The 23,388-nt window shown below is 39.6% G+C and overlaps 2 protein-coding genes across 7 annotated transcripts in view; one reads left to right on the top strand and one right to left on the bottom strand.

Annotated features, from left to right (window-relative positions):
• The window catches only part of LOC102949004 (lithostathine-like), a 423,911-nt gene that overhangs the window by 164,539 nt on the left and 235,984 nt on the right, over positions 1-23,388 (bottom strand). The window lies entirely within an intron of this gene.
• LOC102949303 (lithostathine-like) lies at positions 66-2,424 on the top strand. The gene is made up of 5 exons (XM_007083496.3): positions 66-150; positions 706-824; positions 1,031-1,168; positions 1,768-1,894; positions 2,178-2,424. The coding sequence occupies exons 1-5, from the start codon at positions 72-74 to the stop codon at positions 2,243-2,245; spliced, it is 531 nt and encodes a 176-aa protein (XP_007083558.1). The 5' UTR covers positions 66-71; the 3' UTR covers positions 2,246-2,424.

Genomic DNA, 23,388 nt, shown 5'->3' with positions numbered 1-23,388 from the left:
GGATCTCTATATGTCCTCTCTCTGATCACACTTCTCTTAGTGAAATCTGATTGCTTCCTCAGGTCACAGACATGATGCGGCCTCACACGGACCTCCCCAGTATGTCCTGGATGCTGTTCTCCTGCCTGATGCTCCTGTCTCAGGTCCAAGGTGAGATTTCTCTGCCTCTAACACTGGGTCCTTGCGAATGCTCAGGGCCAAGAGGAGAAGGAAGACTCTCGTGGTACTGGTGACATATATCCCCACACCATGAAATGGCCTGTAACTCGTCCATCACCACACCATCCTTCAGGGTAACCAGGGGTGGCAGGCATCACAGTGGTCCACTAGCACCGCAAGGAGGTCCTTTGCTTCTTGTCAGTGCACTCTCATTTATGTTGGTAGGCGAAAGAGGAAAGTGTGAAGGGACAGAAATAAAATAAGGGGAAGGAAAATGAGGACCCAGGGCAAGAATGTGTATCCTAGAGCGGGGAAGGGTTGGACTGTGAATGGGAAAGATGAAAAGAAAGGAGAGGTTTCCTCATTTCGTGGGGCTGGTTCAAGAACAAGAAATCCTGAAAGTGTTGGCAGTGGTGAGAGGCAGTCAGGACTTTGGCATCACTTCCCAAAGCACTGACCCCATAGATGTTCCTCTAGGTCACCTCCCACCCTGATCCCCAGTCTCCTATTCACCTCTTCTCTCTCTTTTGTGTCCTTCCATCCTAGGTGAAGACTCGCCCAAGGAAGTGCCCACTCCACGGATCAGGTGTCCCAAAGGCTCCAAGGCCTATGCCTCCCACTGCTATGCCTTGTTTATGACACCAAAATCCTGGATGAACGCAGATGTGAGTACTTGGACTTGCAGGTCGGGGTTTTAAGGGCAAGTACACTAGAGACCTGGTGGGTGGGGGGGTCCATTTCCCAGAGTTCCTTGGGGGTGACGGTGAGCATCCTCATCTTTTGCATGTATACCTCTTCTCCCCTACCTCTGCACTGCCCGTCTCCCAGTGATGTCTCAGGCCTCCCCTGAGTCTCTCCCTTCCCCACACAGATGGCCTGCCAGAAGAGACCCTCGGGACACCTTGTGTCTGTGCTCAGTGGGGCTGAGGCATCCTTTGTGGCCTCCCTAGTACAGAACAGTGCAAACACTTACTCAAACATCTGGATGGGGCTCCATGATCCCACAGAGGTATGAATACATCTTCTCTCTATAACCTCTCAAGCTGCTATCGCCACCCGAGCCCACTCCCTGTCCCCTGTGTCTGCCCAGTAAATGCCCTAGAGAGCCTTGGAGCTCAGAGATACAGGAGGATATTAGGGGAAAAGGGAGGACCTTGTGGCCAGCTGAACAGCTGAGTTCTGTGGAAGTCTCTTGCCTCTGCTGAAGTTAATCTGCTTCTTAATTTGCACGTGAGGCCATGTAATTCAGTTCTCTGAGCTTCACAGAGTCTACACGTATTGTGCAGAGTGATTCCTAAATGAAGAGACGATCCATTTTTGCTCTATGGAAAAGACACTGTCTTTGAGGTTCAGAAGCTAATCACATATGCATCACTCGTTGTTGTTCAGTCAGTGACAGGTCACTCTGAATGGGTCTATTGGTCTTTGTGTTTATGGGCTTCAGGATTTGTCAATAAGAGCAAGGAGTTAGGAGGAGTCTCCCAGAGGAGAGCTTTGGCTCCCAGGCAGCATCTAGAGGAGCAGACCAAATTCCATGATGCTGGGGAGGGGTTCCTGCAAGGAGCCCTTTAATGGCCATTCAACCTCACTAGACTCCATCCTCTCTAGGGCTATGAGCCCAATGCAGGTGGATGGGAGTGGAGTAGCACAGATGTGCTGAATTACCTTGCCTGGGAGAGACACCCCTCCACCAACCCAAACCCCGGCTACTGTGGGAGTCTGTCAGCAAGCACAGGTAAGTAACAGAGGAGCTCCTTTCTGCCAGACCTCTCCATCCTCTTTTTCCCTATTTCTCAGTGTGACCGTCAGAGAATCCCCTTGAGCAAGAAAATGTAGGGTTGGTTTATCTTCTCCCACCCCTTCTCATCTCTCCTTTCTTTGAGTCCCATTCCCCTGGAGTAGGACACTGCTGAGGATGAGGGAGAGGCTGTGAATCCTACGCCAGAATCTGGGCTGCCTGTACCTTGGGTTCATGGGCTCCACCAGCCACATGTACCTGAGCTCCTCTGTCTCTCTAGGATATCTGAAATGGAGAGATTATAACTGTGGTGCGATGCTACCTTATATCTGCAAGTTCAAGGACTAGGTCTGGTGGGACGTCAGGAGCCTGAGTTTTGTGTGCAGCTCATCATGGACACAGGACCAAGTGTGACAACCCACCCTAGAAGGGGACAGCCTCCATGCCTTCAAACTTGACCACCTCATTTGACCTTCCCTTCTCTTCAGCCTCATTTCAAACTCTTCTGTATCTTCTATAACTTGAGTTTCAACAGGCAGAATAAAAAATAAGAAATTTGGTCTGCAATTGCCTCTTTTGTGTGCTTTAGTCTCATAGAAAAACTCTGAAATGGTTCAGGGAGGAGTCTTTGTAGATTTCTCTTTGCCCAATTTCACCCTTGTTCCTAGATAAATAACTAAATATGCATCTGTAGCAGCACATTTGTGTTTCAGCATTGCTCATGTAGGATTTGGATTGTGCTCACTGCTCTCCCACACAGTCTCTTGCCCACGAAGTCCCCCCAGGCCAGGTCTCTGATAGTATGACACATCAGTCTAGAGGTTCAGACAATGTTTAGGATAGTGTTCCTAAACTATCAGAGTGAAGGAAAATGAATAAGCTTCATCAATATCTGTAATATAGACTATGAAAAAATAATTTTTAAAAATTAAATATATAAAACAAACAATCAAAATGGAGACCTAATTTTTTTGTTAGTAGTTTTGACAGACATATAAGTGATCTGTCAAATTATTGTACCTTTTACTGATAACTTTCAAATTCTATACTTCCTTGCCTTGGTCAGCTGGCACCGGTCCACTGAACTATGTGTTGCCCTGTCCTTAAAGGGCAAAAAAGACACTACTAGGTCCTTTGGTTTTTGCCCTTAAAACATTCTGACCTCAGTCAGGACTGGAGTTGGGATGACTTTAACATCTGATATGGTTTTTAAAAATATTTTTTGAATAAAAAGTTATGTTTTTTTGAAGAAATTCCCTCTAACTGAATGAAGGCAAGATTCAGGTTTGTCAAGTATCTGTATATATCAAGACCACAAATCTGCCTTCCATCTAACACCACTCCTCCATAGCCACATCTTTCTATTATATAAAAAAGTGTATTTGGCTAGTACCCTAATCTGGAAAAGAAGTTGTCACACAAGAACCACTGGCAAAATTTTCTCTATGAGCAAAGAATTTTACAACATTGCTAGACAAAGTTATTGCTTCTCAAACAGATAGATGAATGGACATGTGAATGGACAGTGTCATTTTTAAAAAAAAATAATTACTTGGTAAATTTCTTTTGCTTTTTCAAAGATAGATTGCTTTGAATAAATGCCCATTTAGCATTTTTTGGTGGAAACACTTTTTCATCATTTAAATTAATTTATGATGTGCAACACCATGGGTCTTGATCTTCTGTCGTTAAAGTCATAAAAAATGGGTTAGAAAATTTCACAGTGACAGTGCTTATGCCAATTACTATTTTAGTTTGAGTTCCTCCTTTGGAGAGGAACTCTGGGGGCCAGATTATGTTCTTCCAGTTGGAGAATCCCATGGTACAAGATAGGACAATTGTAGTTGCAGGTAAGAAAAGATCCCAGCATAATTTGGCTCAAAAAGTAAAGTTAAAGGTATGTATTAGATCACCTAACTGAAATATCTAAAAGTAAGGTAAACTTTGAGCTCAGTTCAGTCAGGGCTCAGGTGTCATTTCTCTGGAGACTTCTTGTCATAAAATATCACTCTTCAATTTTTATCATACCTTCAGTTGTACCTTTTCAGTTATCTTTGCCAACTTACATTGTGAATGCTACTTTATACTTTCCTTTGCCCAAATAGTTATGTAAATATGCTATGATTATTCTTAGCCTCTCTTGAACCCACTGGCACTTAAAGTTCAGATGACATGATTTTTCAAACCTAGGCTGGTGATGCTATATATTTTAGAGAGGTGAATAAGTCATCTGGTAAAGATATAATCAAAATACTGCCCTCTTATCAGAACAATGAAAAAAATAGAGAATTAAGAGGACACTTGGAAAAATTTGTGATATTGTAACTTACTAAATCTTTTGAAAACTTTTCTCTCAAATCAGGTTTAGACTAGACACCAATGTTCTCCTAAGGATGTATTAAAAATTATAATTTTTACCTGGAACTCCAACAAGGCCACTTGGTATCCATATTCTAAGTCTATAAACCAAATGGCTTCTTAGTGATTCCTTAACAATGCAGGAAATTCATAACCAGTTCTTTGCTGCCAAATATTTTCCCAGAAATAAGTACTGTCTTAAAACAATGAAATATCATTACAAACATTCATGAAGTATTTATTCCTATCTTCTAAAATAAAATTAAAAATAATATAAACATTCAACAAACCAGGTAAGTTTTAAAAATTATAGTACAACTATTGAATTGAATATTAACCATTATAAATTATGCTGAAATGTTTCAGGTTTGTTAAATTATAAAATGTACATGTGGTAGGAGGAGGACAATAAATGTATTGTTTAAAACTTTTATTTGTATGATATGACATACAAGGTCTCTCTTTGCACCAGCAACATCTGTGACTTGTGTGCCCTTTGTTAACCATCAGGGTTCTTTTCACAGAGTACATGATCCTGATCTTCTACCCACTGTGTTTGGAATGTAACAAGGTTTAGCCCACTTGTAATTTTAGTAAACGAATTATATTGAGATTTGGGAATGCATATATAAAATTCTCTTATATAAGCTTTGGCTAAAAAATGTTGCACTGGGGTATATACACATTGTATATGTGTTTGGAATTTGGTTAACTAACACCAAGAGGTATTCTCTTAAGAAAATATTAACCAGAGATGTTGTCTGCAGGACATGCCTGTAATAGCTTAGGTGCTACTGAGAATTTGTCATAGGTATGATATAATTTTTCTAGTTGTATAATGCATTCTGTGCATTCATTCTTCAATTCCATGCTTTTAAAAACTGTCAAATGCTCAGCATCTCTCACTGCCAACTTCATACAGACTCTTAAACTCATACAAATAATTTCTTTCTAAAAATCATTGGCTATCACAAGTGGAAGAACCCTCTTGTTTTATTGGGGAAGAAAAGAATATTCCAAGGAGAGTTGAAAGATAATTGCCATGTGTCTCTCATGTTTTTTGCACTTGCTACAAGCAGAGACACTAACCACCCTCTAGTTCGAGGCTGTCTTCTCAAGAATGTCTATTTGTTTAAAAACAAAAAGGCAGGGCCGCCTAAGTGACTCAGTTGGTTGAGTATCCGACTTGATTTCAACTCAGGTCATGATCTCGTGGTTAGTGGGATTGAGCCCCACATCGGCCTCTGAGCTGACAGCACGTAGCCTGCTTGGGAGTCTCTCTCTCTCTCTCTCTCTCTCTCTCTCTCTCTCTCTCTCTCCCTCCCTCCCTCCTTCCCTCCCTCCCTCCCTCTCTGCCCCTCCCCTGCTCGCTCTCTCTCTCTCTCTCTCTCTCTCTCTCTCTCTCTCTCTCATAATAACCATTTTCAAAAATTTTTGAAAACAAACCAAAACAAAACCAAAAGGCAGGGTGCCTGGGTGGCTCAGTTGGTTAAATGTCTACTCTTGATTTTAGCTCAGGTCATGATCTCATGGGTTCATGAGTTCAAGCCTCTCATTAGGCTCTGTGCTGACAGTGTGGAGGCTCTTTTGGGATTCTGTCTCTCTCCTTCTCTCTCTGCCCCTTCTGTGTTCTTTCTCTCTCTCTCTCAAAATAAGTGAATAAACCTAGAAATAAAAACAAACAAAAAAAGCCAAAAAGCACACTGCACACCTGTCAGAATGGCTAAATCAAAAACACAAGAAACAACAAGTGTTGGAGAGAATGTGGAGAAAAAAGAATCCTTGTGCACTGTTGGTGGGAATGTAAACTGATACGGCCACTGTGGAAGACAGTATGTAAGTTCCTCAAATGTGTAATTTAAGAAACAAAACAAATGAACAAAGAAAAAAAATTTCAAATGTAGAGAATGAACTGGTGGTTTCCAGAGGGGAGGTTGGTGGAGGAATGGGTGAACTAGGTGAAGGGGATTAAGAGCACACATCACGATGAGCCCTGAGTAATGTACAGAACTGCTGAATCACTATGTTGTATACCTGAAACTAATATAACACCGTACATTGACTATGCTGGAATAAAAAAAAAAAAGTTGAGATATCATTTTCTTCCAAAGCAAAAGACAGGCTTCCTTTCAGTTTTGGAAAATAGAGATAGTGTTTCCATCCAGAGAAAAGAAAGAAAGGTATACTTACTCTCCAATATAATAAAGCTGTCTCCCCTTGAAATAAAGACTACATTTAAGCCCGCTATGAAGATTCAGGTTTCCTAAGCTCCTATAGCATAATTATAAAAATAGTCCTCCCTTATAATATAACCCAGTGCATATAGAGGCATCTGTGCCAGCCCATCTATGTTCCCACACCCATGGGACTTGGGACTTGGGAGTGAGGGGGACCACACTGAGTGGGAGCTCATGCTCCTTAAGTAGTCAAGTCCTTTGCCTTTGGCCAATATCAGTGAAACACAAAGTCCAACTTAGCTTGTAAGCAGGGCAATATTTCAGAGAAGTCATAGTTCTTGACCTGAAATTAAGTAACTTTTCTCCTGTAACACACTGGAAGAAACAACAAAAGAGTCTTGGGTCTCACTTAATTTCTACTGCTGTTTCCATTGCACGTTGCTTTCAGAAAAATGCAGTTTCTTGTTTTTTTGTTTTGTTTTGTTTTCTTGGTTTTTTACTTACACCTGTCAACTGTGTTATCCTGGCCTTCTCCCTCCCCTGCTACCCTTCCCTCCATGTCCTACCATGAATTTTTCTCTTTCCCTGCCTTCATAGATCTTCAAGTGCTACTGACCACATCCTGTCACAGTGTCTAGTCCTGCATGATTGCAAGGATAGTCCTGTCATTCTTCCCTTAAGAGCAGTCTTTCCTTCTCCAAAGGAAAACTGAATCTTAGTCAAATACTTTTCTGCAATATTTGCTAATATCAAATATGATGAACTTCAAGAGGGTCATAGACTGAGGAATTGTGTAAGAAAACAAGTAGGAAGAAAGCCAACCAGAATTGAAGTTTGGGAGTTAGATTGTCCATGTTTTTATTATCCTATTCTCAGTAATACTTAATGGAAGGAATATTATAATCTTTTTAGTTTTTCTATGTTTCTAAAGCATCTTCACAACAATTTTAATGAAACTAATGATTAAATATTTGGAATTTGGGGGATGCCTGGGTGGGCTCAGTCGATTAAGTGTCCGACTCTTGATTTCGGCTCAGGTCATGCTCTCATAGTTCATGAGTTTGAGCCCCACTTCAGGCTCTGTGCTGATGGTGCAGAGCATGCTTGGGGTTCTCTCCCTCCCTCTCTCTCTCTGCCTTCCCCTGTTCTCTCTTTCTCTCTCTCAATAAACTTTAAAAATAAATAAGTCTATAAATATTTGGAAACTTTGAACATTTGATTATAAAGTACCATACAAAGAGATTGTCCTATTGATATCACAAATTCCCCTCAAAGGCCACTGACATTCTAAATTGTCTTTCATAAAATCCTACCAGAACTTCAAATGTTTAGTGCTACTGGCACCATAATCCTTGTCATGTTAAAAGGCAGAGAATGCATTCATCCATCGATGGACATTTGGGCTCTTTCCATACTTTGCCTATTATTGATAGTGTTGCTATAAACATTGGGGTGCATATGTCCCTTTGAAACAGCACACCTGTATCCCTTGGATACATACCTAGTAGTGCAACTGCTGGGTCATAGGGTAGTTCTATTTTTAGTTTTTTGAGGAACCTCCATACTGTTTCCCAGAGTGGCTGCACCCAATGAATGGATAAAGAAGATGTGGTATATGTATACAATGGAGTATTACTTGCAATCAAAAGGAATGAAACCTTGCCATTTGCAACTGTGTGGATGGAACTGGAGGGTATTATGCTAAATGAAATTAGTCAGTCAGAGAAAGACAAATGTCATATGACTTCACTCATATGAGGACTTTAAGAGACAAAACAGATGAACATAAGGAAAGGGAAACAAAATAATAGAAAAACAGGGATGGGGACAAAACAGAAGAGACTCATAAATATGGAGAACAAACTGAAGGTTACGGGAGGGGCTTTGGGAGGGGGGATGGGCTAAATGGGTAAGGGGAACTAAGGAATCTACTCCTGAAATCATTGTTGCACTATATGCTAATTTGTATGTAAATTAAAAACATAAAATTTTTAAAAAGGCAGACAATGACTCTGAATTTCATTAAATAACTGGTAGCTGTTCATATTCAAATGATAAAAATATATAAGAAACTAAACCCAGATCTCCTCAGCACTGCAATCCCACCTTGTCCTGATAACACCGAGTAGTGAAACAAATCAAATCAAGAGGTTTTTACTAAGGACAAAGAGAGAGTATAAAGGCACAGACCACGCTTTAATGTTAAAAGTGTAGTGCTGCTCAGGAGGGGCCTTCTTCAGCCAGCCAGTCTGTGAGACTCAAGGGTGGGGACACATGAAAACGATTCTGGAAGTGGCTGAGCTGAGTGGTAGAGGGTCCAATCCTATCCAAGTCAATGAACCAAACAGTGGGGAAAAAAATCATGCCAAGAACCGTTAGCTTTTATTTGAGAATGCCTCGCTGGATAAGCCTTCCAAGGAACATTGTGACATGGGGCAAGAGGGTGGAATGTTTTACGAGGCTTTACCATGGGAAGGAAACTTGAAGTTCGGTTACTATAAAAAATAAAGGAACTGTTTGTGAGGATTAGCAGCCATAACTTGCACAACCTAAATCTTCACTAAAGGAGAAGGGAGAAGAAATTAGGGGTTGATGTTCTTTAAAAATGGATGCTGGTTGGGAGAATGGCCACAGGGGTAAGTAGATGCAAAGTCAGAAAGGAAATTTCTCAGGTCTCATGTACTTCAGGTGCTTTCATATAAGAAACAGGGGAATTGTTCCCATTATACAAGTTTGCATGAGGTCCATCTCAGGAAAGCAAGAATGGCAGAGAAGTCTGGCAGAATTCTAATGACTCCCAATGATCCCTGTTCTTATTATAATATCTCCCTTCATCTGTGTTTAGAGGCTGTAGATATGCTATCAACCCCTGAGTTAAAGTCTTGGAGAGGCAATTAAGGTCACTAATCAGTTGACTGCAAATTAATAAAAATGGAGATTTCTGGGAGATTATTAAAGTGGGTTCTATCTAATACATAAGCCATTTAAAAGCAGAATTCTCTGATTGGAAGCATAAGGAGAAGTCTAGAAATTCAAAGCATCAAAAAGATTCATTGTGCCATTGCTGGCTTAGAAGCTAGAGGTGACCTTATGCCCAAAAATGGAGCTGAGAATGGCTCCTCAGCTGGCAGCCAGCAAGGAAGTAGGGACCTCAGTCCTATAACTGCAACAAAGTGAATTTTGTGAAAATAACCTAAATGAGAATGCAAGTTTGTTACATAGTAAAAGTGAACTAACAACCTGAGTTTCCATGGGATGAAATATGTGAGGGGTAGGCTAGAATTCCTCTTGTGAGCCACAATCACCTCTGAGAAACAAGGACCTTGTGCCTCCTAGATAATACTGAACAGATCTTAACCTATTTTCCAGTATTTCCTAAGCCTCTATTAGGCCTTGCTTAAGGAAAAATATTCTGAAAGAGAATTCTCTGATCTAATTAGCAAAATTCTGTAATTAGCATTCTGTATGTATGTATAAGGAAAACACAGATGATGAAAAGAACCAATAGAAAGTTCTATCAGATGGCAGGATATGAGGGCAAGCAAGCAGGGTCCCATCAGGAAGATGCTTAGAAGATCCTGGGAGGCCTTGCTACAAAAGGCAGAGTGTGATCTTGATTATCTTAAAGGGTGCTCAGTAGAGGAAGAACAGCATGGGCTTTCCGGCTTACCTGTGAAATGGTAGAAGTTCAAATGAAGGAGTGGTTTGGTAAATACAGTGAGATATATCAGGGTGATGCAGGCAGAGGACTGGTCAGGAAACAGATGGCGGGAGAGAGCCAGCAAACAAGGACCCAGCAGGACTCCGCAGGTGGGCCGCATTCAGGGACAAAAGAAAGAACAATGTGATCTTTTTTAAATTTTTTTTTTAATCTTTATTTATTTTTGAGAGAGAGAGAGCACAAGCGCATGAGCAGGAGAGGGGCAGAGACAGACAGGGAGACACAGAATCTGAAACAGGCTCCAGGCTCTGAGCTGTCAGCACAGAGCCCGAGTGGGGCTCGAACTGGCGGATAGTGAGATCATGACCTGAGCCGAAGTCAGAGGCTTAACTGACTGAGCCACCCAGGTGCCCCAAGAACAACATGATCTTAAAAAGAAGAGGAAGAAAGGCAGACTGGAAGAGAGAAGAGCTGAATTTTATCCACTTTTTCTTCCATGGTATAAAGTTGAATGAGTCAGTTACATGAATCTCAAAGTGCTTTCTCCACTGTTGCAAGCAGGGTCACTAGTATCTTATCTCTCTGCCTCCCTTGTCCCTGTGTTCCTCAGATTATCCTATTACAGATTCACACACTCTCTGCCTGTCTCCTCATACTATCCCCCAAATCCAGCCGTCACTATTCCTGGAAAGACTCTGTTCCTTCCTGGGCTGTTCAGGGCCATGGGAACTGGGCATCTGATTGCTGCTGGGGAAGGGCAAAGCCTCCTTCAACTTGTACAGTCTGCCAACCTGCTTACTGGAAGGGCAACCACACCTCATCTGTGACAATTCCCAGGGTGTACCAGGAAGAGGCTATTCCTGATGCCACAATTTCCTTATGTCAGTGTCCTCTGTAGGGCCTCTTAGCTTCTACCCTTGCCTTTCCCTTTGCAACTCAAAGTTATACAGAAGAGGAATCTAGAGGCAAAGAGCTGCTTCTGGATTTAAGGAATATACAAATTTTCTGGAGACCCCATACAGAAATTAACTAAATAAAATAGCTGGTAGCTTGATAGAATATGCCTTTCTAACTATTCAAGGATCCGAGATTTAGAGGAGGGAGAGATCATGGACACTTTTCTGTAATAGCTAGTTCTTTCCCTAAAGTTTTTGTGTCCTTTTATTTCCTTGGACACAAACTGAGCTATGAGAGAAGGAGAGGTGGAGGGTCTGACTTATTCTCTGTCCCTCCTAGCCTCCATCCTAATTTCAATTTATCTGACCCCATGCATTTGTGACCATGGGTGGGCCTCGCTTATACCTATGTTGAGATGAGGAAGAACAATACACCCCTCCGAAACACACATACACATTTGTGATGCTGCTGTATGTGAAAGACAAATTGTGAGTGAAAGTAATTGGTTGCTTTCCATCAAAAGATGGATGGAGAAAAAAGATGTGGTATATATATGAAATGCAATATTATGCATCCCTTCTAACAGAGCTGTATGAGATCTTCCCATATGTGACAACATAGATGGGCCTAGAGGGTACTATGTTAAGTGAAATACATCAGACAAAAAAAGACAAATCCATATAATTTCACTTATATGTGGAATCTAAAAAACAAAACACATGAACAAACAAACATACAAAATGCAGAAACAAACCCATAAATACAGAGAACAAGCTGATGGTTGTCCAAGGGAAGGGAGATAGGGGGATGGACAAAATGGGTGAGGAGAGTAGGAGATACAGGCTTCCAATTATGGAATGAATTAGTCATGGGGATGAAAGGTACAGCATAGGGAATATCAGTGATACTCTAAGAGCATTGTATGGTGACAGATGGTAGCTACATTGTGGTGAGCATAGCATAACATAGACTTGTGGAATCACTAAGTTGTACACCCGAAATTAACACTGTATGTCAACTATACTTCAATAAAAATAGTATTGGGTGCTTGTTGTCTTCCGTTTATCTACTTTTTGAGCTCTTCTCGTGGGGTCTTTACGACTATGGCCATGATCAATGATGGGTAGTAAATTATTGAAGTCAGTCAAGCCTCAGAGAGCTGGATGTATTGATTATAAAGACACTAAAGAGATCAGCAAGCTCTGTATCTATTAAAAAAATGATCCAGGGGAGGAGCCAAGATAGCAAACTGCAGGGAAGCTTTTTGTGTGTCTCACGTCCATGAAATACAGCCAGACCAACACTAAACCATCCAACACACCTAGAAAACTGATTGGAGGATTAACACAACAATCTGCACAACCTGAACCACAGAATTCAGCGGGTATACGGCACAGAGAGCTGAACTTGGGGAGCGAGAAGCCGCGAAAGGTAGGGAACCACTTATGCGGGAGGAGAGAGGATGGAGACTGGGGAGAGGGGGAAAATATGGGAAAAGCACCCTTCCCCAAAAGCAGCTGGAGAGAAGGTGGAAAATTGGAAACAGTCACAGGGACTAAACTAAAAAGGGAGAAAGGAGAAAGGAGAGGGTTTAAATTCCATTAAGACTGTAAACAAGGGGAGCTCAAAGGCTGCAACTCTGCAGCTGGATACCTGACGGTGCTCTGGTGGGAAGGGAGAATCCCCAGGAACAGAGTGGGGTCTAGGAGGTTCTCAGGCCACACAGGAAAAAGCGGATCCACTGCTGGAAGGACATTTGGTAGAGACTGTTGAAGCCACCTGGTCCCAGCAGACCCCAGAAGGCAGCCACATTTGCTGGTGCTTAGGCAAGGTCGTTAAGGGTAAAGCCTGGTGCCAGATGTGTGTTGTGATTTTCCATAATCCCTGAAACACTGCTGCTACACTATCTCGTGAACTTTTTCTGGGATGGGCTGGCACCTGGCCGCAGTCTCAGCAACAACAGGGTCCAGCGGGCATTCCTGGGTGCAGCTGACATTCAGCCATCACTCATTCGGTCATTGCTCAGTGACACCCTCCCACAGAGGGGCAGAACAGGTCAAAGATGCAGTCCTTCGGAAGTAAGTGGCTGGGGAAAACAGCCGCATCTGAGACAAAACTTGGGAGAGAGGTACTTCCTGGGCCTGGTCACGGAGAGTGAAAAAGCAGGCAGTGGATGAGAGCTGAAGAAAGAGTATGGGTACGCGATTGCTGATCTGGAGAACAGACTGGGTAGCTGGGTGGCGCCATTTTCACCACTCCCGCGCTGCACATACGCACCTATGAGCTCTGCAACAATCCACCCCAGTAGGCTAGCAGCGCCATCTAGTGGAGAGCGGAGATGTTACACTGAGCCCCGCCCAACGGGGCCAACATCGCTTTTCAAGAAAACAAGTCTTAATGCCAGCTTAATTTATGGACTATAAAGAGCTACATAGACTGACTTCTAGGGGAAAACGACGCAATTTCAGTCCTACTTCAGTCTGTCAGCAGGTTCATCTATTCAATTTGCTTTCTTTTTTTTCTTTTTTCTTTTTCTCTTTTATAATTCTTTTCTTTTTCTTGAATACAGAAAGAGAAAAAATTCATTTTACTTTCATTTTTTATTAAAAATATCTTTAATTATTATTACTCTATTTTTTACTTTTGTGTAATTTTTTTCAAATTCTACTTTACTTCCATCATTTTATTTTAGTCTACTTCAGTGTATTCACCTTTTCAAATTTTCAAACAATTTCCTTTTTTCCTTCTTTTTCTTTTTTTCTCTTTTTCGTTTCTTTTCTTTTCCTTGAATGCAGAAAGAGAAAAACTTCATTTTTACTTTCAATTTCTTTAAAAAAATTTTTTTAACGTTTATTTATTTTTGAGACTGAGAGAGACAGAGCATGAACGGGGAGGGTCAGAGAGAGAAGGAGACACAGAATCTGAAACAGGCTCCAGGCTCTGAGCTGTCAGCACAGAGCCCAATGTGGGGCTCAAACTCACAAACCATGAGATCATGACCTGAGCCGAAGTCAGACGCTTAACCAACTGAGCCACCCAGGCACCCCTACTTTCAATTTCTATTAAAAATATTCTTATTTAATTTTCATTAGTATATTTTTTGCTTTTATGTAAATTTTTTCAAATTCTATTTTACTTCCATCATTTTATTTTAGTCTACTACAGTATATTCACATTCTCAAATTTTCAAATGATTTCTTTTTTTTCTTTTTTTAAATCTTGTTTCTCTTTTTTGTTTCTTTCTTTTCTCTTAAATACAGAAAATGAAAAAATTCGTGTTTATTTTTAATTTTTATTAAAAATATTTTTATTTTTTTTCTACTATATTCTTTCCTTTTGTGTATATTTTTTCAAATTCTATTTTACCCACATCATCTCATTTTAGTCTACTTCAGTGTATTCATTTTGTCAAATTCTCAAATGATTTCCTTTTTTTTCTCCCGCCCCCCTTTTTTTTCTCTAATCTGTCAAACCACTTTCAACACCCAGACCAAAACACACCTAGGATCTAGCATCATCTATTCGATTTGTGTGTGTGTGTGTGTGTGTGTGTGTGTGTGTGTGTTTAATTTTTTATTTTAATATTTTTTAATTTCATTTTTTAATTTCAAGTTTTCTACCTCATTAATTCCTTTTCTCCCTTCAAAATGACAAAACAAAGGAATTCACCCCAAAAGAAAGAGCACAAAGAAATGACAGCCAGGGATTTAACCAACACAGATACAAGCAAGATGTCTGAACCAGGAATTAGAATCATGATAATAAGAATACTAGCTGGAGTCAAAAGTAGATTAGAATCCCTTTGTGCAGAGATAAAAGAAGTAAAAAATCGCCAGAGTGAAATGAAAAATGTTATAACTGAGCTACAATCACAGATGGATGCAGTTGCAACAAGGATGGACTAGGCAGAACAGAGACTCAGCAATAGAGAGGACAAACTTATAGAGAATAATGAAACAGAAAAAAAGAGGAAGATTAAGGCAAAAAAAAGCACAATTTAAGAATTAGAGAAATCAGTGACTCATTAAAAAGGAACAGCATCAGAATCATAGGGGTCCCAGAAGAGGAAGAGAAAGAAATAGGGGTAGAAGGGTTATGTGGGCAAATCATAATGGAAAACTTTCCTAACCTGGGGAAAAGACACAGACATCAAAATCCAGGAAGCACAGAGGACCCCCATTAGATTCAACAAAAACCAACCATCAACAAGGCATATCATAGTCAAATTCACAAAATATTCAGGCAAGGAGAGAATCATGAAAGCAGCAAGGGAAAAAAAGTCCTTAACCTACACGGGAAGACAGATCAGGTTTGCAGCAGACCTATCCACAGAAACTTGACAGGCCAGAAAGGAGTGGCAAGATATATTCAGTGTGCTGAATCAGAAAAAAATATGCAGCCAAGAATTCTTTATCCGGCAAGGCTGTCATTCAAAATAGAAGGAGAGATAAAAAGTTTCCCAGACAAACAAAAATTAAAGGAGTTTGTGACCACTAAACCACCCCTGCAAGAAATTTTAAGGGGGACTCTCTGAGGGGAGAAAAGATGAATATATATAAATATTCTACAAGCATCATAATGGCAATAAATTCATATCTTTCAGTACTCACTCTAAACATCAATGGGTCAATTCTCCAATCAAAAGACATAGGGTAACAGAATGGATAAGAAAACAAGGTCCATCTATATGCTGTTTACAAGAGACCCACTTTAGACCTAAAGACACCTTCAGATTGAAAATAAGGGGATGGAGAACCATCTATCATGCTAATGGTCAACAAAAGAAAGCCAGAGTAGCCATACTTATATCAGACAATCTAGACTTTAAAATAAAGACTGTATCAAGAGATGAAGGAGGGCATTATATCATAATCAAGGGGTCTATCCACCAAGAAGACCTAACAATTGTAAACATTTATGTGCCAAATGTGAAAGCACCCAAATACATAAATCAATTAATCACAAACATAAAGAAACTCATCGATAGTAATAACATAATAGTAGGAGACTTCAACACCCCACTCACAACAATGGACAGATCATCTAATCAAAAAATCAACAAGAAAACAATGGCTTTGAATGACACACTGGACTGGACGGACTTAACAGATATATTCAGAACATTTCATCCTAAAGGAGCAGAATATACAGTCTTCTCCAGAGCACATGGAACGTTCTCCAGAATAGACCAAATACTGGGACACAATCAGCCCTAAGTAAGTACAAAAAGATCAAGATCATACCATGCATATCAGACCACAATGTATGAAATTCTAAATCAACCACAAGAAGAAATTTGGAAAGGTAACACATACTTGGAGTCTAAAGAACATCCTACTAAAGAATGAATGGGCTAACCAAGAGGTTAAAGAGGAAATTAAAAAGTACATGGAAGCCAATGAAAATGATAACATCATAGCCCAAAACCTCTGGGACGCAGCAAAGCCGGTCATAAGAGGAAATAATATAGCAATCCAGGCCTTCCTAAAGAAGGAAGAAAGGTCTCAGATACACAACCTAAACTTACACCTCAAAGAGCTGGAAAAAGAACAGCAAATAAAACCCAAAACCAGCAGAAGACAAGAAATAACAAAGATTAGAGCAGAAATTAATGCTATCGAAACCAAAAAACAAAACAAAACAAAACAAAACAAAACAAAAAAACCCAGTAGAACAGATCAATGAAACCAGAAGCTGGTCCTTTGAAAGAATTAACAAAATTGATAAACCACTAGCCAGTTTTATGAAGAAAAAGGAAAGGGCCCAAATAAATAAAATCAAGAATGAAAGAGGAGAGATCACAACCAACACAGCAGAAATAAAAACAATAATAAGAGAATATTATGAGCAATTATATGCCAATAAAATGGGCATTCTGGAAGAAATGGTCAAATTCCTAGAAACATATAAACTAACAAAACTGAAACAGGAAGAAATAGAAAATTTGAACAGTCCCATAACCATTAAGGAAATCAAAATAGTAATCAAAAATCTGCCAAAAAACAAGAGTCCAGGGCCAGATGGCTTTCCAGGGGAATTCTACCAAACATTTAAGGAAGAGTTAACACTTACTCTCTTGAAGCTGTTCCAAAAAATAGAAACAGAAGGAAAACTTCCAAACTCTTTCCATGAAGCCAGCATTACCTTGATTCCAAAACCAGACAGAGACCACACTAAAAAGGAGAACTATAGATCAATTTCCCTGATGAACATGGATGTAAAAATCCTCAACAAGATATGAGCCAACCAGATCCAACAATGCATTAAAAAAATTATTCACCACGACCAAGCAGGATTTATACCTGGGATACAGGGCTGGTTCAATATCCGCAAAACAATTAATGTGATTCATCACATCAATAAAAGAAAGGACAAGAACCATATTATCCTCTCAAAAGATACAGAGAAAGCATTTGACAAAATACAGCGTCCTTTCTTGATAAAAACCCTCAAGGAAGTAGGGATAGAAGGATCATACCTCAAGATCATAAAACCCATATATGAACGATCCCACACTAATATCATCCTCATGCTGCTCATCCTCAGCAGGCAAAAACCTCTTTGATCTTGGCCACAGAAACTTCTTACTGAACACATCTCCAAAGGCAAGGGAAACAAAAGCAAAAACAAAAACTGAGAGCTTTCCCCCTAAAGTCAGGAACAAGACAGGGATGTCCACTCTCGCCACTGTTATTCAACATAGGATTGGAAGTCTTAGCCTCTGCAATCAGACAACACAAAGAAATAAAAGGCATCCAAATCAGCCAGGAGGAGGTCAAACTTTCCCTCTTCGCAGATGACATGATACTCTATATGGAAAACCCAGAAGATTCCACCAAAAAACTGCTAGAATTGATTCGTGAATTCAGCAAAGTTGCAGGATATAAAATCAGTGCACAGAAATCGGTTGCATTCCTATACACCAACAATGAAGTGACAGAAAGAGAAATCAAGGAATCGATCCCATTTAGAGTTGCACAAAAAACCATAAAATACCTAGGAATAAATCTAACCAATGAGGTGAAAAACCTATACACTGAAAACTATAGAAAGCTTATGAAAGAAATTGAAGAAGACACAAAAAATGGAAAAAGATTCCATACTCCTGGATAGGAGGAACAAATATTGTTAAAATGTCGATACTACCCAAAGCAATCTACATATTCAATGCAATCCCTATCAAAATAACACCAGCATTCTTCACAGAGCTAGAACAAATAATCCTAAAATTTGTATGGAATCAGAAAAGACCCCGAATAGTCAAAGCAATTTTGAAAAAGAAAACCAAAGCAGGAGGCATCACCATCCTGGACTTCAAGCTATACTACAAAGCTGTAATCATCAAGACAGTATGGCACTGGCACAAGAACAGACACTTAGATCAATGGAACAGAATAAAGAACCCAGAAATGGACCCACAAACGTATGACCAACTAATCTTTGACAAAGCAGGAAAGAATATCCAAGGGAATAAAGACAGTCTCTTCAGCAAGTGGTGCTGGGAAAACTGGACAGCAACATGCCGAAGAATGAACCTGGACCACTTTCTTACACCATACACAAAGATAAACTCAAAATGGTTGAAAGACCTCAAAGTAAGACAGGAAGCCATCAAAATCCTTGAGGAGAAAGCAGACAAAAACCTCTTTGATCTTGGCTGCAGAAACTTCTTACTCAACACGTCTCTGAAGGCAAGGGAATCAAAAGCAAAAATGAACTACTGGGACCTCATCAAAATAAAAAGCTTCTGCACAGCGAAGGAAACAATCAGCAAAACTAAAAGGCAACCGACAGAATGGGAGAATATATTTGCAAATGACATATCAGATAAAGGGTTAGTATCCAAAATACAAAGAACTTACCAAACTCAACACCCAAAAAATAAATAATCCAGTAAAGAAATGGGTGAAAGACATGAATAGATACTTCTCCAAGGAAGACATCCAGATGGCCAACCGACACATGAAAAAATGCTCAACATCACTCATCATCAGGGAAAGACAAATCAAAACCACCATGAGATACCACCTTACACCTGTCAGAATGGCTAACATTAACAACTCAGGCAAAAACAGACATTGGCGAGGATGCGGAGAAAGAGGATCTCTCTTGCATTGTTGGTGGCAATGCAAGCTGGTGCAGGCATTCTGGAAATCAGTATAGAGATTCTTCAAAAAAGTAAAAATGGAACTACCCTATGACCCAGCAATTGCACTACTAGACATTTATCCACGGGATACAGGTGTGCTGTTTTGAAGGGATACATGCTTCCCCATGTTTATAGCAGCACTATCAACAATAGCCAAAGTATGGAAAGAGCCCAAATGTCCATCGATGGATGAATGGATAAAGAAGATGTGGTATATATATACAACGGAGTATTACTTGGCAATCAAAAAAAATGAAATCTTGCCATTCGCAACTACATGGATGAAACTGGAGAATATTATGCTAAGTGAAATTAGTCAGTCAGAGAAAGACAAAAATCATATGACTTCACTCATATGAGGACTTTAAGAGACAAAACAGATGAAGATAAGGGAAGGGAAACAAAAATAATATAAAAACAGGGAGGGGGACAAAACAGAAGAGACTCATAAATATGGATAACAAACTGAGGGTTGCTGGAGGGGCTTTGGGAGGGGGGATGGGCTAAATGGGTAAGGGGCGTTAAGGAATCTACTCCTGAAATCATTGTTTCACTATATGCTAACTGATTTGGATATAAATTTTAAAAAATAAAAAATAAAATTTAAAAAAATGATCCAGAAGTAGAACTTCTTGAGTTCAAATGAATCCAGCTGTAATACTTAGTAGCTATTTGATCTTAAGTTACTTAGCCTCTGATCTTTAGTTACTTCATCTTTTAAATCATTCAATAATAGCACCTATATTATCAGACTGTTATGGAGATTAAATAGGTTGCTATTTGTAAAGAAGTTAGGATGCTACCTGGCACACAGAACATGCAACGGAAGTGTATGTTAAATACATTTTTTAATATTTATTTTTATTTATTTTGAGAGAGAGAGAAAGCATGGATGTGAGAGTGGGGTAAGGGCAGAGAGAGAGGGAGAGAGAGAACCCCAGGCAGGCTCCATACTGTCAGCACAGAGCCTGACACAGGGCTCAATCTCACGAAATGAGAGATCATGACCTGAGCTGAAATCAAGAGTTGGACACTTGGGCACTTGGGGTGCCTGGATGGCTCAGTCAGTTAAGTGTCCAACTTTGGCTCAGGTCATGATTTCACAGTTCGTGTGTTCGTGTCCCGCATCGGGCTCTGTGCTGTCCACTCAGAGTGTGGAGCCCACTTCAGACTCTCTGTCTCCCTCTCTCTTTTTTGCCCCTCCCCCGCTTGTTCTTGCTGTTTCAAAAATAAATAATTTTTTTTAAGAGTTGAATGCTCAACTGACTGAGCCACCCAAGGCACTCCTATGTTAAATAATTTTTTTTAAGTTAGAGTGCTAGGAAGAATAAAAACAAAAACAAACCCAAAAAAACAAAAACAAAGTATGTATTAAATCATTTAGAGTTTTCTTTTTAAGTACAAAGTTAAGTTATAAATAGGTTTCCTTATACCTGCAGAATACAAGCAGAAAGAACCAATAGGAAGATCTCAGTCCATCCTGTACTTCCTTCACCCCTTTTCTCCACAGTCTAATGTGTGGTAGACAGACTCTTATCCACGTGACTTCCAAGGATTAAAGCAAGAGGGAGATAACATCTCTATAAAAATACTTAGTACAAGGGTAGAAAGTAGTACACAGCTACTGGAAGAGGCTAATAGCACCACGTATCAGTCATAGCCTTGAAGCGTCCTAAGCCTTATTGGAGACTTACTAAGAATTACTCCACTTGGAGACACACTAACACTAGATGGCCAGGTACTGCTTTCCAGCTGTCAGAAGACTTCCAGAGGACATATGACGGGGAGGACCTGAAATGAGCTCCTGTGAACCTTGCAAAGTGAGGTCAGGGGGCAGAACTTTGAGGCTTGTGAGGATAAGAAGATGATATTGAAGGAGTGGGAAATAAGGCCTCCCTGAAAACAGCACTGCTCTGGACATAGCAAAAGTCCTTGATTTTTATTACTTTGCATGAGGAATTTGGCCAGCCATTTATGTAAACAATAAGGATAACTATCTCAATATGCATGCAGCTATTGGGGGCAATAAAGATTTTGATGAGAGAACTATGTCAGTAGTTATTTGTTTTAAATCTCCCTTTTAAAATCTTGCAGCTGTTCCCTCTCTAGATCATGCTAGCTACAACAGATTTTTATCATGCATTGTAAAGTATTAGGTCTTTTGTACCTAGAAACTCACTGCTTGTTTGAAGTCTTCTTGAAGGAATGGAAAGTCTCACTTTGAAAAGAAATATGCCACAAAGTACTGTTTGTTTTAATTTTTAAACAATTAATTCCTTTGTTCATTTTTAGCAAGAGAAACCTATCATGGTACAAAATGTACTGGATTCTTCTTACTTCCACTAACTCCCTTCTTGTGTGAAAAAAGGTTATTTTTCCTTGTCTACAAGCTCTTTAAAAAGTAAACTATTTTCAATAAATGGAGACTAATTAAACAAATACAAGTCAGAATAAAATGTCTCCTTTGTTTAAAATCCTCAATCTTTATAAAAAGAAAAAGAAACCTCATTGTAAATTCTCCAGGCAAATGCCACAATAAATTTCTCTGTATATTCTTCTACTTTGTTTTTTTTTTTATTTTTAAACTACATGCCAATTAATCAGTAAATAATATGTAGCATGAATCTATGTCTGAATGTAATATAAAAACTTTATCAAGTAGTAACTTCTTACAAATGACTTCTTTTTCATTCAATGTTATGTCAAAATTTAGCTTATTTGACTGAACTTTTGTTTAGTACTCCATTATATCTTATTTATCCATTTATCTCGATATACCCATCCTTCTTTGAATGGACATTTAATGGATCCCCCAAAACTTGCATTCTGTATTGGCTTATATTCCCTAGATTTCATGCGTATATTTCTTGGTGATTCCTGTACGTATTCAATTTCAGTGCCTCATCTCAGAGGCAATGAATTCACACTAACAGCTCTGATGAACCTAGAAACCCAGGCTCATATCCAACTACACTGTGTTTCCTCAGGCATCAGGTCTCTAGAGTTCCTGCTAGATACTTTGAGAACATCTGTGTCATGCTATTATGCTCAAACTTAGTGGCCATCTTTAAATTTATGGAACTAACTCTTGCTTCCTAAAGTGGGTCTTGAGAGGTTACTGAGCTGGAAAAGAAATGGAGGAACCACTTAAAGCCACCAGAAATTATTCTTAGTCATTTGGATTTACGCGCCCCCCCGCCCCCACAATTACTATCCATGCCTAATACCAAAGAAAGGACTCCATAGTTACAGAGAGTAGAAGGAAATCTATCAATGTACTATTGGAAGAAGAAAGATGGATTAAGGAGGAAGACAGTTTTGAATGAAATATTAGCATCATCTGGGTCTAAGGAGCTGAGTACTGGGTCATAAGCAATATACTGAATCATAAGTAACTAATTCTCAGTAGACTCCCTTAGAAGGATTCAGCTAGTTCATTTTTTCAAACTAGGCCAGCTGGGTATGGTTTATACTGAAAAATGCTGTTAGTGGCAAAACTTTCTAAAGATCCCCCTGAAAATTCCCTCATCAGCTTAAAAGTCACTTTTTGTCACAGACACTTTACAAATATCTGTTGCTATCTTTCAGAATGTTATCCGTGATTTCTCCATAATAGCCTCTTCCCATCTATCTGAGAAATGGTCTCTGTAGAGGAATGGGCAAGTTCCTTGGTACAGAAATCCCACCTGTCTATGCCTCAAAGCAGTTTGGATACAAAATATCTGTGATTCTAGCAGAAAGAAGCCTGAAGGGGTGAACTAAGCAGATGGTAAATTTTATAACTGAAATCTTCAGATTTTCTTAATCTCCTCTAGTCTGTCCAAATCTTGGAAATAACTGGCATACACTTGAGGGTCTTCTGTGATTCTATTCAGCTATTGCAGGTGCCAAGTGCTGGCCACCCCAAAATGTGCCATTTTGGTATATTAAATATTTTAAATTAAAGTTATTTTAAGAGACACCCTGTACAAGAAGGATATTCAGAACCTCCCTTGTCCCCCCAAAGCAGGAAATAAATCTTCCACATGAAAGATACCCTCTCTGTACAAGGAGGTAAAGACATATTCTTATCACCAGAGATGGGAAATTTGGAGCCAAGAAACCCATGTAAACAACTTGTGTTACTTTTACCAATTTACTACCCCAGCCCAAATTCTGTTTAGAATTCCTTACTAATTGAAGGTCCCAAAATTAAGCTTTCTTTATCCTGTCAGTGCTTCACAGATTTATTGTCTGTCTAAAAAGTATA

The sequence above is a fragment of the Panthera tigris genome, chromosome A3 (genome assembly GCF_018350195.1).
Source record: "Panthera tigris isolate Pti1 chromosome A3, P.tigris_Pti1_mat1.1, whole genome shotgun sequence".
NCBI classification, from domain to species: Eukaryota; Metazoa; Chordata; class Mammalia; order Carnivora; family Felidae; genus Panthera; species Panthera tigris.
Note: the sequence above shows the minus strand (reverse complement) of the source record. Positions and strands in the feature narration are given on the sequence as shown.

What these genes read in the sequence shown, in the direction of transcription:
- LOC102949303 (XM_007083496.3), top strand. Translation starts at nt 72, where the DNA reads ATGATGCGGCCTCACACGGACCTCCCCAGTATGTCCTGGATGCTGTTC. An exon ending in GCTCCTGTCTCAGGTCCAAG is followed by an intron (nt 151 to 705) that starts GTGAGATTTCTC and finishes CTTCCATCCTAG; the next exon opens with GTGAAGACTCGCCCAAGGAA. An exon ending in GGCTCCATGATCCCACAGAG is followed by an intron (nt 1,169 to 1,767) that starts GTATGAATACAT and finishes CATCCTCTCTAG; the next exon opens with GGCTATGAGCCCAATGCAGG.